Genomic DNA, 14,713 nt, shown 5'->3' on the forward strand with positions numbered 1-14,713 from the left:
TAGGTCTTTTCCTTCTGTTGTGTTTCTTGCCTAGAGAAGATCCTTTAGCATTTGTTGTAAAGCTGGTTTGGTGGTGCTGAACTCTCTCAGCTTTTGCTTGTCTGTAAAGGTTTTAATTTCTCTATCAAATCTGAATGAGATCCTTGCTGGGTAGAATAATCTTGGTTGTAGGTTTTTCTCCTTCATCACTTTAAATATGTCCTGCCACTCCCTTCTGGCTTGCAGAGTTTCTGCTGAAAGATCAGCTGCTAACCTTATGGGGATTCCCTTGTGTGTTATTTGTTGTTTTTCCCTTGCTGCTTTTAATATGTTTTCTTTGTATTTAATTTTTGAAAGTTTGATTAATATGTGTCTTGGCATGTTTCTCCTTGGATTTATCCTGTAAGGGACTCTCTGTGCTTCCTGGACTTGATTAACTATTTCCTTTCCCATATTAGGGAAGTTTTCAACTATAATCTCTTCAAATATTTTCTCAGTCCCTTTCTTTTTCTCTTCTTCTTCTGGAACCCCTATAATTCGAATGTTGGTTCATTTAATGTTGTCTCAGAGGTCTCTGAGACTGTCCTCAGTTCTTTTCATTCTTTTTTCTTTATTCTGCTCTGCAGTAGTTATTTCCACTATTTTATCTTCAAGGTCACTTATCCGTTCTTCTGCCTCAGTTATTCTGCTATTGACCCCTTCTAGAGTATTTTTAATTTCATTTATTGTGTTGTTCATCATTGCTTGTTTCATCTTTAGTTCTTCTAGGTCCTTGTTAAATGTTTCTTGCTTTTTCTCTATTCTATTTCTAAGATTTTGGATCATCTTTACTATCATTTTTCTGAATTCTTTTTCAGGTAGACTGCCTACTTCCTCTTCATTTGTTAGGTCTGGTGGGTTTTTATCTTGCTTCTTCATTTGCTGTGTGTTTTTCTGTCTTGTCATTTTGCTTACCTTACTGTGTTTGGGATCTACTTTTTGCAGGCTGCAGGTTTGTAGTTCCCATTGTTTTTGGTGTTTGTCCCCAGTGGCTAAAGTTGGTTCAGTGGGTTGTGTAGGCTCCCTGGTGGAGGGGACTAGTGCCTGTGTTCTGGTGGATGAGGCTGGATCTTGTTTTTCTGGTGGGCAGGTCCACGTCTGGTGGTGTGTTTTTGGGTGTCTGTGGACTTACTATGATTTTAGGCAGCCTGTCTGCTAATGGGTGGGGTTGTGTTCCTGTCTTGCTCGTTGTTTGGCATAGGGTGTACAGCACTGTAGCTTGCTGGTCGTTGAGTGAATTTGGGTGTTGATGTTGTGATGGAGATCTCTGGGAGATTTTCATCGTTTGATATTACGTGGAGCTGGGAGGTCTCTTGTGGACTAGTGTCCTGAAGTTGGCTCTCCCACCTCAGAGGCACAGCCCTGATGCCTGGCTGGAGCACCAAGAGCCTTTCATCCACATGGCTCCTCAATTTGGGATGATTTGTTGTCTCTTCAGGTATTCCACAGATGCAGGTACATCAAGTAGATTGTGGAGATTTAATCTGCTGTTCATGAGCCTGCTGGGAGAGATTTCCCTTTCTCTTCTTTGTTTGCACAGTTCCTGGGGCTCAGCTTTGGATTTGAACCTATGTTTCTTCTTCTCCCTTGAAGGTCTTGTTTTCTTTTTCCATGGACAGTGGCCCTTTCTCCCATCCTCATGTGTGCAGAATTTTATCTACTGAACAGAAGGAACAGCTTATCCAGAGATCCAGGCAACTTCTGGGAAATAAGACTGCCGTAAATTCCCTCTTTGGGGCATGTCTATTTGTGTGTTAAGAACTTTCAGACTTTGAGCATTTTTTCCCCCGACCTGGGTTCTGAAACTGGCTGGAGTTGGAATGTAGCCCAAGCATGTTTTTAATGATTCCCAATATATGTTTTATGATTCTGTATATTTTACAGAACTCTTAGAAAACAAATATTTTACCACAGAACAGAAGATATATGACTCAAATAAAGCACTTTCTGAATAGGAAGGCCTTAATTTCCAGTGTATAATATGTTAATAAAAGTCACACCCTCAGAAAGTATCTTTGCTTCTCATGTAAAAACTCCAGAGACTCCTCTAAGAAAATCACATCTTTCTAACTTAATAAATCCCTGATACACCATATGCAGACTTAAACTAAATATTGATTTAAAAAGCTGCACAGACACTGACTACCCTAGAAACACAGTCTGCAGCCCTCTTAAATTTTGATTATAGTAAAAGCCTCACTAATCCACTTCAAAATATTTAGTGATAAAAAAATCTCCTGTTTAAATCTACTAATTTTAACATTAGTATTTGCTTTAGTGCATGTTTTATTTTTAACTGCGAAAAAGTAAATGAAAAGCAGCTTTTCTCTTAACCCTACTATTTCATTTGTATTCATCTGCGGGTATAAATAACTTACAAAGTCATCAGAGGGATTTGGGGCATTACTTGGAGCCTCTGAATAGCCCCTCTCATCCTCATCTTTGTTGTGTGAAATCTCTTGGAGCTCCATTACACTCTGCAGAGCTAAAGGCATGGCATCCTGAAACCCAAGAACAAAGTTACCAAAGGGCAATGTTCTGAAGTCAGTACAATTAAATGTATCCTAAAAGTGCACTTCATCAACGTAACTATTACCACTGAGAGAAAAAGAAAAAAAGGAAGGAAAAAATTTTATGAACACTTTGTACAATCAGGTTACCTATAACAATCTATTTCCTTACTTTTCCCCCATGTCACTTTCTCATACTGCTCCGTAGTTATGACACCCTTTTTTTTTTTTAACATCTTTATTGGAGTATAATTGCTTTACAATGGTGTGTTATTTTCTGCTGTATAACAAAGTGAATCAGCTATATGTATACATATATCCCCATATCCCCTCCCTCTTGCGTCTCCTTCCCACCCTCCCTATCCCACCCCTCTAGGTGGTCACAAAACACAGAGCTGATCTCCCCGTGCGATGCAGCTGCTTCCCACTTGCTATCTATTTCACATTTGGTAGTGTATATATGTCAATGATACCCTCTTACTTCGTCCCAGCTTACCCTTCTCCCTCCCCGTGTCCTCAAGTCTATTCTCTACGTCTGCATCTTTATTCCTGTCCTGTCCCTTGACACCCTCTTTTATTCTGTGAAGTCCATCTTAAATTCCCTCTTTAGCCATTCTTCGTCATTCAATTCTTACAGATCTCTTATTTTAAAAATCACTCTTGTTTTATGTCTTTAGTTTTCCTTAGTGAATTTAATCTTCTCTTTAAGAGAACATGCTCGTACTTTTTCTGAATCAATTAGTGGAAATGGAAGACTTTTCTGTAGATATTCCCAAGAGGCACTGACTCCTTGAAAAGTATATCAAGGACAGGTTCTCACTGCCCTCTGGATGTTATAGCTATGTTTTTGTTTTCCTTTCACAGAAGACAGTGCTTTAGGAAGAGATTAGCAAACCTGACTGCAAAATCAGGCTTTGCATCAGTTAATGAATAAGAAAAGAATGTGGCTTGTTGGTTATGTGACATAGAACCTTGTCTCCAAATCACTATGCCTGTCAACTTAATCTTCTGTTGGTGTGATAGTCTATCAAAGAATGCAAACATCTTCCAAAACAGACCTCCAAAAGAAAAACTGGAAAATAGAAAGGAACAATTTTTAAACTAACTTACATGTAATTCTACTAACTTTCTATGTCTCATAGTCATGACCATTGTCAGGATGTTGTTAAGGACACTATGTCCCCTTTATGAGATCCATCAGAAGAAACTCCTGACTGGTCTTTCTACTGAATATAATTATACTGTACTCCAGCTGGTTTGTCTAAGTCAGTGATCCTCAACAAGGGCAGGAAAACCTAGGGGACTGGAAATTTGTGGAGGTGTTTTTGTCTTCTACTCTGATTGTGTGGGGATATTTGCATACTGTGTTCATAATATTTTGTTAGAACATGTTTTCCTTTATATTGATTCTTTTATGTATACCTACATACCCAAGGTTAAATTATCTATGAATTTCATTCAGAACTGTAAAGGGGGCATTACAAAACACTGGTTATAAAATAAATAGAGGTGTTTGGTTTGTCTTAGAATTGTGTGATCATATACCCCTTTTTGGGTTGGCTGCTAGGTAGCCTACAGCTAAATTTAAGATGCACATGTGGGTTTTAGGGCATTTATATTATGCACTTTTTACTTTTTAACTCCTCTAATTTTATGTTATGTCTCCTTTTGATTTTCTTTTTTCCTTCAGTGCTACTCTTAAATTTGTAAATATGTGTTTCAGGTACTGGAAAGAGATATGTTAGTATAATCAAACAAATCACATTTCTGCCTTGTCTGCCATTTTGCATTAATTAACTCATCCCTTTTATAGAGAAAACATGCTGATGGTCCAGCCCTACGTGGCAATCATATGAACAAACGTCCCACCATATGGCAATTTGGATTGGGGGAAGGATGGAAGAGGTAAGGGAACAAAGAGCAAAACCCAAGTCTTTATATTAGCTTCCTTCACCAGCAGCTTGCAGCCTCCCAAATTTGATACAATAAGCATCATCATATAAATGATGAACAGTCACATTTACTCTTCATAATAACCAGAGACATCAAGACCTTTCTGTGGAAACATTGAAAACAGTTGTGTCTTACCCACCTGTACATGTTGAAGACAGAATGAAATGTTCTTCACACAGTGCCTCACAGTCTTTTCTAAAGATCTAAATAGTTTTTCTTCTCTATTAAAGGTATTGTCTTTCACCTAAAATATAGATGAAATTATTTATTTTTATAACTCAAAGGAATCTGGTATTTAAAAATATTACAAACCGTATTGGCCTAGCACATTACAAAAAACTCCTTGTTGAGATGAAAACTTTTCATGCTACGCTCTTTTTTTTTAACGTCTTTATTGGAGTATAATTGCTTTACAATGGTGTGTTAAGTTTCTGCTTTATAACAAAGTGAATCAGCTATACATATACATATATCCCCATATCTCCTCCCTCTTGAGTCTCCCTCCCACCCTCCCTATCCCACCCCTCTAGGTGGTCACAAAGCACCCAGCTGATCTCCCTGTGCTCTGCAGCTGCTTCCCACTAGCTATCTATTTTACATTTGGTAGTGTATATATGTCCATGCCACTCTCTCACTTCATCCCAGCTTCCCCTTCCCCCTCCCCGTGTCCTCGAGTTCATTCTCTACATCTTACGCTGACTGTCTTAACACAGAACTTTCTGTGTCCAGCACGTGGCACAACTGATGTTCAAATAGTGTAACAAAACCGCATGGTGCCGCTTAATTTGCTGTTCAGTTTTCACATTGCTTCACCTATGTCACGGTAGCTGTGGGATGTAAAATTTTTCTCTGCAGTTTTTAATAGCATGTATTATGTGTGTACTCAAATGACACTGCATTTGTGGCTCTATAAAATAATTAATAAAATTAAAAATTAAATAAAAATATTTGATCTATTGATTAGAATTTATTGTTTTGCTGATATGACTCATCCCAATTTATTTCACAGTGGTTATTTAGAAAATACTCTTAGGGTCTTGGCTAAAGAAATATGATAATTCTTTAGCAACTCAAATTTGAAAGATGATGAAAAATCTTAACAAAAACCGTTCTTCTGTTAGGAAAACTGCAGAGTTAAGATAGTGATCACATGTGTTCAGTTATTTTTTTGTTATCTTACATGTATACCTACTAGCATTCAGAAAAATATGCTTTTTTATATGCTTGTGGCAATTTCTAGGAAGACACATTATTCTATCAATGATGAGAAGTATTTCTTGGTGTTCAAAAAGGCTGCAAGATATCAGAACCAGCTTTGTGTTGGCAAAATCTGTGTGAACACACACCTGTTTTGTGGAATATGTTGTGTATTCTTCAGTTTGGTACTGGCTAATAACCGTAGCTGTTCTCAGTTCCTACATTTGTTAATTTAAGGTGATTGACCTTAGAACTGAATGCATAGAAAATGGTGACATTTTATTTTAGTAGTTTAAAACCACTTATTATTTATCTAGAAAGCTTTTCATTAAATAGGCAGCATAGTTCTTTGTAATCCACACAAAATTCATTACCCTCTGCCTTAGCATCTCTATGCTCTGACCCAGTTTGAGGCATATAACAATATGCTGGGCAGAGTTTTTAAAAAGCAGTTTTCAAGGACCAGCTATTTTACTTTGTATATCTTGGCCGAGACCCACATGATGCTAAAGTAAGAGGTTCAAGGATCACACGATGAAAAATACCGCCTAGTTCTACTTCTTTATTGCCAAGCCTTCTCTTGTTGCTTTATTTTGTTGGAATGTGCTGCTGCCCTGCAAAATCCTGTTTATTTTTTTTTAAGGACTTGCTCAACTGTCACCCCTGCTAAAAATCCTTCCTCTAGTTCCTATTCTTTCCACTCCATAAAATTAATTGTACCCTCCTATGTGCTCTTACAACACTAATGATTTAAGTAATTTTCTCCACTGATGGACTGCAAACATTGGAGATGAAGTATTTTTTCTTAATATAATAATCACTAACATTTATTAAACACTAACTATGTTCTGGACACTTGTGCTAAAACCTGTCTTCCACTTTCTCATTTTAATTCTTATACAACCCTATGGGTTAGATGCTATGATAAATCCCATTTTAGAGATAAAGAAACAGAAGTTCCAGGAGGTGTGGCAGAGATTGTGAACATTCCTGCTATTGACCTTCTACCAATGGTGCCTGCACCTCTAGTTTAAGATGGACATGGCTGCCCTGCTAGAGACAACCCTTTCCAGACTCCCTTGCAGCTGGCTCTGCCTTTGTAACTGGGTTTGGGCAAATAAGTTGTGAGTGAAAGTGATATGTTTCATCTCTGAATCTTGGCCTTAGAACATTTCCCTTGGGACTTTGAATGAAGACATGGCAGTGACCCAGCTTCAGTGAGGCAGATGAAGACCATATATTTAGGGAACATCGCAGTGCAAAACTAGGAAAAACTGGGTTCCTGAAAGATCTTGTGCAGCACAGCCCATCTGCACTATTTTAAGAGAGAGAAATAAATGACTGTCTGACTTAAGCTGCTATGTTTTGGAATCTCTTTGTGACAGAAGCATGGCCTTTACCCTAACTAATACAGAAAGTTAAAGAAACTTACCCATGTTAATAGTTAGGTCCAGGATTCCAACCCAAACCATCTGAATTTAGAACCTCTCTGCATTTGCAATCTCTAACAGTGTCGAGTAAGAGTTCAATACATGTGTGATGAATGGAATAGAATCTTCCTCTTGGGTAATAGTTTTATACCCTAACTCCACCAAATATTTCACTTGAGCTGCTGACAAGTGCAAAATTGACTGATTTGAGATTTATCTTTTCTACAGTCCAGCCTATGCAGTTGATTTTCTGATTAACAGTGAAATGCTTCATTGCTGACAGGACATCCTCTCGAAAGATTAAGGGGAAAAATCTAATTAATATCCCTTCAGGCTACTTTAACTACAATTCACTTCTAGTTCACAATTGAAAAATATCAGAAGCTGATGATAAATACATTAAAGACGGTAACAGCTCCTACAAGAGCCTGCCCAGAATTAAGACCTGCCTATTGTTACTCAGCAGTATTGTCTTGGGTCAGAAGCAACATCCCAAAGAGTAGGGGAGAATTGTTTAGACTACATTTACACATGCCCATGGAGGCTACAGTCTCTTCTTCGAATGAATTCCCAGTTCAATTTTATTACTGTAGTCTTTAGTTGAAACGTCTGGATTTTCCTTTTCCTGATCTATGGCCACACACCATAAACGTCCCAAGCTTCCCACATTATAGTTCTACATTGAGAAGAGGAGCCTGGAGTTACCTCCTCTATGCAGTAGGCCCAGTGAGCCCCTAGAAGTATATCAACAAGTAAGTACAAGAATCATACAAGCCGTGTGTTCTAAGAATAGCCATACTGGGTATGGTAGGGTACAGACAGTACAGCCACAGGAGGAAAAGAGAGAAGCTTGGAAGAAATTTATTATTCTCACAGGTCCTAGATAGGGGGTCATTGCATGTCATGCAGGGCCACAGGGGAATCACTAAGTTCTGGTCATTTGGCAGAAAGGAGCAAGGGAAGAGTCAAGGCCAGAGCCTTTATTGGAGTTTCTGTGAGAAATCCCATAGAAAGAGCTGGGGCAGGGTAAAATGTTTAGGACGTTTGAATAATTCCAGCAGGCTTTGGGCTATGGAGGTAGTCTCTGGTTGCCTGGTACCTGGCCTCGGCAGGATTTAGGGCAGGGAATATTGGCTTCACATGTGAGAGTTAGATAAGGAGTTGATTGGGGCTATAGACCCAGGATCGGTTGGTTTGCAAATGAAAGAAGTGATTCCAGCTGAGTCCTTTGCCCTCTATAAGAGTGGGCTAGCCCACTCAAAGAAAGCGGCGTCTTTCTTTGGCCAGCAAGCTTTTTTAGGATGTCAAAACATCATAAAATACAGAAAGTAGAAGATACGATTAACACACCATGCATAAAGAAGTTTTTATCCATGTGGGAAGTAAGAAGTCCGCACATTAAAAGGTAAATAACAATATTTTATATACAATATAAAATAATGATGATGATGATAGCCAGTATACTGAATGCTTACACTGTGTTAGGTCCTTTCTTTATAAGCATCATTTCATTGAATCCTCACAACCACTTCATGTGTTAGGTCCTACTATATATCCCAATTTACAGATGATTACATTGAATTTAAGTTATGTGCCCAAAGACAAATATTTGTTAGGTGGCAGAAGTGAGATTCAAACCCAGATCTGAATGAATTCAGAAACTTTGCTCTTAATTTCTGTGATGACTCCTGCAAATATTAACAGTGCCAAGACTGAGATACACTAAGTGTGTTAGGCATTCAGAGGAGGAAGAGGCCACTTCTAGATTAGTGGTCCGAAAGCAGCAAAGACTTAATGAAAAGCAAAAAGACCACAGCAGCCAAAGGGTAAGGTAGATAGGAAGAGCTATCTAAAAGCAGAGCTGAACCAGTTGCCTCTAGTTCAAAGTAAAAACCTTTGTTAGAGATGCTAACATAACAAAGGATGAAATCACACACGAGAAGGGGGGCAAAAGTACTATATAGCATCTTAAGAATTGTTCTGCTTACTTTTGGTTAGAAGCCCACTGTATTACCACCTCTGGGCCATGAATTACTAATTAATTAATTACTAATTAATTTGAGAATTACTATCTTGTGATTCTCAAAGTGTGTTCCAGTGATCACTTATTTCCAGGTCAATTAGCTTAAAAATACCTGTAGTCTTTGTAAAAATACAGACGTCTAGGTTGCACCTTTGAACCAGGTAGAACCCTGGAATCTGTCTTTAGCAAGCTCCTCAGGTGATGCTTATACACATTAAAGTTGGAGAGCCTTTGTTAATCCATTCACTGTTTATTAAGGGTGAGATGAAAATGGTTCAAGCTAGACTAAACAGCTGACACCAAAGAGTTACCCAGTAATATAATGTGCACCTGGGGGTAGGGGAAGAGGAAAGTGGTAACAGGCAGGAAAAGTCATGCTGAGGTATGCACCTAAACATTATTTTCATAGGTGAAATAAATATAAGATGACCATCAAGGGAACTAAAAGAAATGAGGCTTTTTACAAAGCAGAAATAAGACAGGGATGAAAAGAGGGCATTGCCTTGGGTGAGAGAGTATGTGCTAATTGATGGTGTCAGAACTCCTGGGGCATCCCTTGTTGATCCCTGTCCTTATGTCTTTACCTCTCCTTTGTCCTCTTCCTGAATGGAAGCACCACAGCTAAGACAGTGTCAGAACAACCCCCACTCAATATCCTGCAAAACGGAGGGGGAGAGAGAGAGGAGAGAGGGAGAAAGGAACAGCATCGAGGGCAATTACTTCCATTCTCAGTGTGTTCTAGAAACAGCTCTGATAACGATAAAACAAAATCTCACAAAAATGTCAGCATTCGTGTTCCCCAGGAAAATGTATGTGGCCCAAGAAGAAAAATTACCTGTGATTCTCCTCTGGTCAGAATCTTTAGATGATTTGTCACTCTTTTTGATTTCTTGCTAATTGAATGAATATTTAGTTTAGACAATTTATCTTTAAGTGATTCATCCTCATCGTTCTTCTTGTATTTTAGAACTGAAACGGAAGAATGCAATAACATATCTGAACTTGTGAGGCACAGAAAGTGTGTGTTCCATCCAAAGTATTCAAGATTCATATTTATATTTAAGATAACACTCTGTATGATTTTCGGACCTCTGGTACCGATGCAATGTGCTCCAGCCCCTCTGCCCAGTCACAGCTCCAGACGCCCACCCCACTGACCTTCAGAAACTGTTCTAGGACTTGAGCTCCTCAAAGCCCAAGGTTCATTTACCTTGCACATTAAAGAAATTCCTGATACTGGAAAAAACTCTCTCTTCTCAGACCATACACTTGTTAGCTGGGGTCTCTAGAATGAAGCATCGAGACCTAACTAATGGAAAGACAACTGCAGCCAACATAAGAAGACTTCAGATCCATCCCAGGGTGGTCTCTCCACTAGCTGAGAGATTTGGGGTAAGCTGAGTGACCTCTCTGAGGTGTACTTTTTTATCTTTAACATGATTTTCACCTCTCATATTGTTCAAAATGTTAAATATTCTGAACATTCTGTTTTGGTAATGGTGTGGAGACAGGAGCATTCTTATACGCTGTGGACATGGATTAAATCAATATAGTTTTTGTAGAGAACAATTTGGCAGAGTCTTGTAAAAGTGAAAATATTTACAGTCTATGACCAGGAAGTCTGTGTAGAAAATCTGCTTTCCATAATGAGGCATACAAACTTTTTTTGCTATAGCATTTTTTTCTAAGAACAGAATGTTGGAAACAATCTAAAAGTTTACTCATAGAGGTATGGTTTAATCAATTATGATATACTCATGAATGGGATACTGTGGAACCATGAAAAAGAAGACCATATTAACCTGAAGAATGTTCATGATATAAAATTAAGTTTTTAAAAAGCCCCAGCAAACTGTAGTACCATTTGCAAAAGGAAGGAAAGAAGGAAAAAGAAGAAAAAAATAGAAAAAAAGACATAGAAATGCTGAAGAGAACTTACTAAAATGTTAGCTATGCAAACTGGAATCATGAGAGTAGAAAAATTTTCCTCTTTAAAACTTTGAAATTTTGAGTTTAAGCAAACAGAAAAGTTAAAACATTATTACAGCTATTGTCCATCTCCCAGCTTTGTCAAATCTTAACATTTTGCCTTGTTTCCAATCTTTTTATTTAAAAAAATCACATAACAATTGAAACTTCTCTGAGCCCCATCTTTGATCCCTAAAGGGATCTGTGATCCAAAGTTATGGGGTTTATTATATCCGTATCTATTTTCACGCCTTTACTTTGTAGGTATGTAGTCATACGGTGTATAGTATTATTTTCAATCCTTATTAAGATGGTACCATATTGCATTCATTCTTCTGTCACTTGCTAATTTACTTTTTAAAAAACTCAACATTGTGTTTTTGAGATCTGTCTAATTGATACATGTACTTTAATTAATTTTATGTTTTCTTGGTATCATAGTATATAAAACACAGTGCATCCATTATCTGGATTAATATGCAAGCCACTGTCTATTTCTTTGTTTTCTTGTTTCTTTTTTTGTTTTCCTTTTTTATCTTTTGCTATTACGAACAATGCTAGTTACTAGTATACCTCTCCACGAGCATATGAGCCAGCTTCTCAAATATCTAGAATCTGATTTTCTGTATCTTGGGTACGTGTACCTTCAATTTAATAGGTATTTTCAAATTGTTCTCCGAAGTGGTGATTCTAATTTACATTCTCACCTGCAAACTGAGATTCAGCACTTAACATTAGCCACTAAAAATCTTATTGCCAATCTGGTAGGCTGGGAACACTTTGTCATTGTGATTTTAATTTGCATTTCCCTGATTATTAGTGAATCTTAGCATTTAAAAACTTACTGGTCTTTCTGTGAATCGCTCATTTTTATTATTAAGCTTTTTTGTATTAGAATGTTTTTACTGATTTAATATCAATAATTATATATTCTAGATAGTAATCCTTTGTCTACGGGCTATCTTTTCATTTTGTTTACGGTGTCTTTCACTCTACAACTTTCACTTTTCTTTATAGTTACACTTTATTAATGCAAATATATACAATTTTTAAAATAAAACATTAGAAAATACAAACAATAAAAATAAATGAAGTGGTTGGTTCAATTAGCTCCACAGTCCTACCATTGCTTTTACTGTTTAATTGAGATTTAATGTTAGAAGTACAAAGCCAATCAAGAACTTATGGACACAAATCACACTGAGAGAGGACCCATGGTCTATCCCAATGCACTACTACATCTGAGATGATAGGAACCATCTAATTGTGCCTCCTATTTTGAAACCTACATTCTACTTTAGAGGTGAACTTTACACCTTAGTTAACAAAAAGTTAACAATAATTTGTTAATTTGTGAAAGAAATATACTTTCTCCCTTCAGTGGAGCAATTAATTGCCAAAAAATACCCATTCTTTGTGTTCCAGAACCAAATAAGCCTGATGTGTTAGCTGGGCCATCTTACCTGTATCTGCCCTTCTCACCACCCCTTTTCAGCTCTAGCTTTTCACTGCTCCCAGCTACCAGGCCATGCCTCCTTCCTACCATGCATAACGCCAAGAACAGAAAGATCATATGCTATGGGTGTCTTCAGCCCACAGTATGTCATCGGGCATGCAGTGGTCAAAAGAGGTTGAGTATAGGGCTGTTCAATAAAAAGTTGTCAATCTTTTGCCTCATGATCTTATCCTGAAGCTAGCTGGCAAGGCAAAACCATCCTCTCCTCCCTAGCCTCTAACTTTAAATATCAAATGACCATTATTACTGCAACTGCTGTAACTACTGAGACATTCTGATTCTCCAAAACATGAACAGAATATTCCAACACTGGAAAACCCCCAATTGATCATATCTCCTCTTACCTAAATCCTTCCGTCTTTTAAGTTCATTGATGTTTACATTAATATCTTTCACTGCAGCAAAGGCATCCTCCAGTGCTCTAAAGTCTGGGTGAGAGGGAGGGGTGGAATTCCAGAGTTCACAGAGTAATAGTGGGTACTTCATCACTCTCTGAATTGGTTTGATCATCAAAGAGCCCATGTCCAATAAGTTTGGTTTGCCTCTGCAATAGAGATAAATTAATACCTGTTTCACAAACATTTGTCTTATTATCTCCTTTTTATTTTTGTGATTTAAAATTTTTTTTATTATTAATCCTGAAACTGTTTTTCACCCTTTTCCCCTTCCATTTGGCTATGTTCAGTTTGTAAATGAAAGTAAGGACAATGGATGGCAAAAAGAAGCAAGGCTGAAAGATCCTACTACTAAACAAAATTTAAAAAAAAATAAGTATATTTGTTCACCTGAAAGAACTCAAAGCATGATTTCCAACCATGTTCCACTTACAGTTTTTTTAATAACAGGTTTTATAATAATAGTGGGAAACAATTCTAGACTGCATTTCCCATGACAACGAATAAAAATGCATTTTCCTGATGGTATTTTTGTGATTATTAAGTGAGGAGAATAAGTTCATCATTTAAAAATCTAAACATAATTTGTCCTCTTTCTTCTACCAGATTAAGAAGTTGAATTTATAGTATTTCAGAGGTTCTATCACACTCCCCCAAAGAGATTTATAATAAATGCAACATTCTCTAGATAGTGTTAATATCATCACTATCACTGATCATTGCTATTACGCAATGACTTTCCATGTGGAATTCCTCTTAGCCCACTGATCTTCAAATGGCTACACAAAAGTGAGCAGTCACCCCTGACTCTTCCTTTCGGAGCTTCTGAGATGAGACTAGAGCCATTCCAACTGGCAAAGTAGTTCACAGGAAATGAAAAAGCTACCAGCTTGGTCATGCTGTTGTCCAACCCGCTGTATTCAATTCATTCAGCCAGAAAGCAGTGATGTCTAATAGCCTCTTTATGCAAGAGGCAAATAAAGAGATACTGTAAATGGAACATGGATGAAAATTGTGTTTTGAGTCCCTTCTGATACACGGATACACTCATTTGTTTTCCTTTAGGTTTTTATCTAGAAGAGAGAGAATATAGACACTGTTTTCAAATCCTGATGGGTGGATTTTTCATTCTTCAATTACTAAGTTTCAAGTACTGTATGGGCGGACAACAGACCACATAATTGAAATGGTGAAACAGATCTAAAAAGCATTGAACAACATTAGAAAAGTTGCATCATTAGAAAAGATCTGAAGGCGCCGTAGAGAGCATCTGTTTGAACTTTTCATTTGATAAGTGAGAAACTAAGGAACTTTGATTATCACATGTAAGTGCACACATGCAGACACACACACACACACCCCAGTCACTCTGTCACATGCCCCCATTTTATTTTCATTATAGCACTTAATCACTATCTGGAATCATCCTTTTCCTTTATTTACCAGTTTATGTTCAATTTCTGTCACCACTATATCTCCAGCATGACAAATATTATTCCCTCAATGAATATTTGTAAACTGAAGTGACAGATTTCTCATATTTTCTGTAATTTTACATTCCACTTTTTTTTTTTTAAATTGCACAATGGGCTTCCCTGTTGGCGCAGTGGTTGAGAGTCTGCCTGCCGATGCAGGGGACACAGGTTCGTGCCCCGGTCCGGGAAGATCACACATGCCGCGGAGCGGCTGGGCCCATGAGCCAT

The 14,713-nt window shown here is 37.6% G+C and overlaps 1 protein-coding gene across 1 annotated transcript in view; it reads right to left on the reverse strand.

The window, feature by feature from the left end:
* Positions 1–14,713, reverse strand: part of ARHGEF38 (Rho guanine nucleotide exchange factor 38) — a 153,962-nt gene that overhangs the window by 23,074 nt on the left and 116,175 nt on the right. Inside the window, exons 6-9 of the mRNA XM_067735415.1 lie at positions 12,960–13,159; positions 9,967–10,100; positions 4,621–4,725; positions 2,397–2,519 (exon numbers count right to left, since the gene is read on the reverse strand). Coding sequence (XP_067591516.1) covers positions 2,397–2,519; positions 4,621–4,725; positions 9,967–10,100; positions 12,960–13,159 — 562 coding nt within the window. The remainder of the gene's footprint in view (positions 1–2,396; positions 2,520–4,620; positions 4,726–9,966; positions 10,101–12,959; positions 13,160–14,713) is intronic.

Source organism: Pseudorca crassidens, chromosome 4, assembly GCF_039906515.1.
Source record: "Pseudorca crassidens isolate mPseCra1 chromosome 4, mPseCra1.hap1, whole genome shotgun sequence".
Taxonomy (NCBI): Eukaryota; Metazoa; Chordata; class Mammalia; order Artiodactyla; family Delphinidae; genus Pseudorca; species Pseudorca crassidens.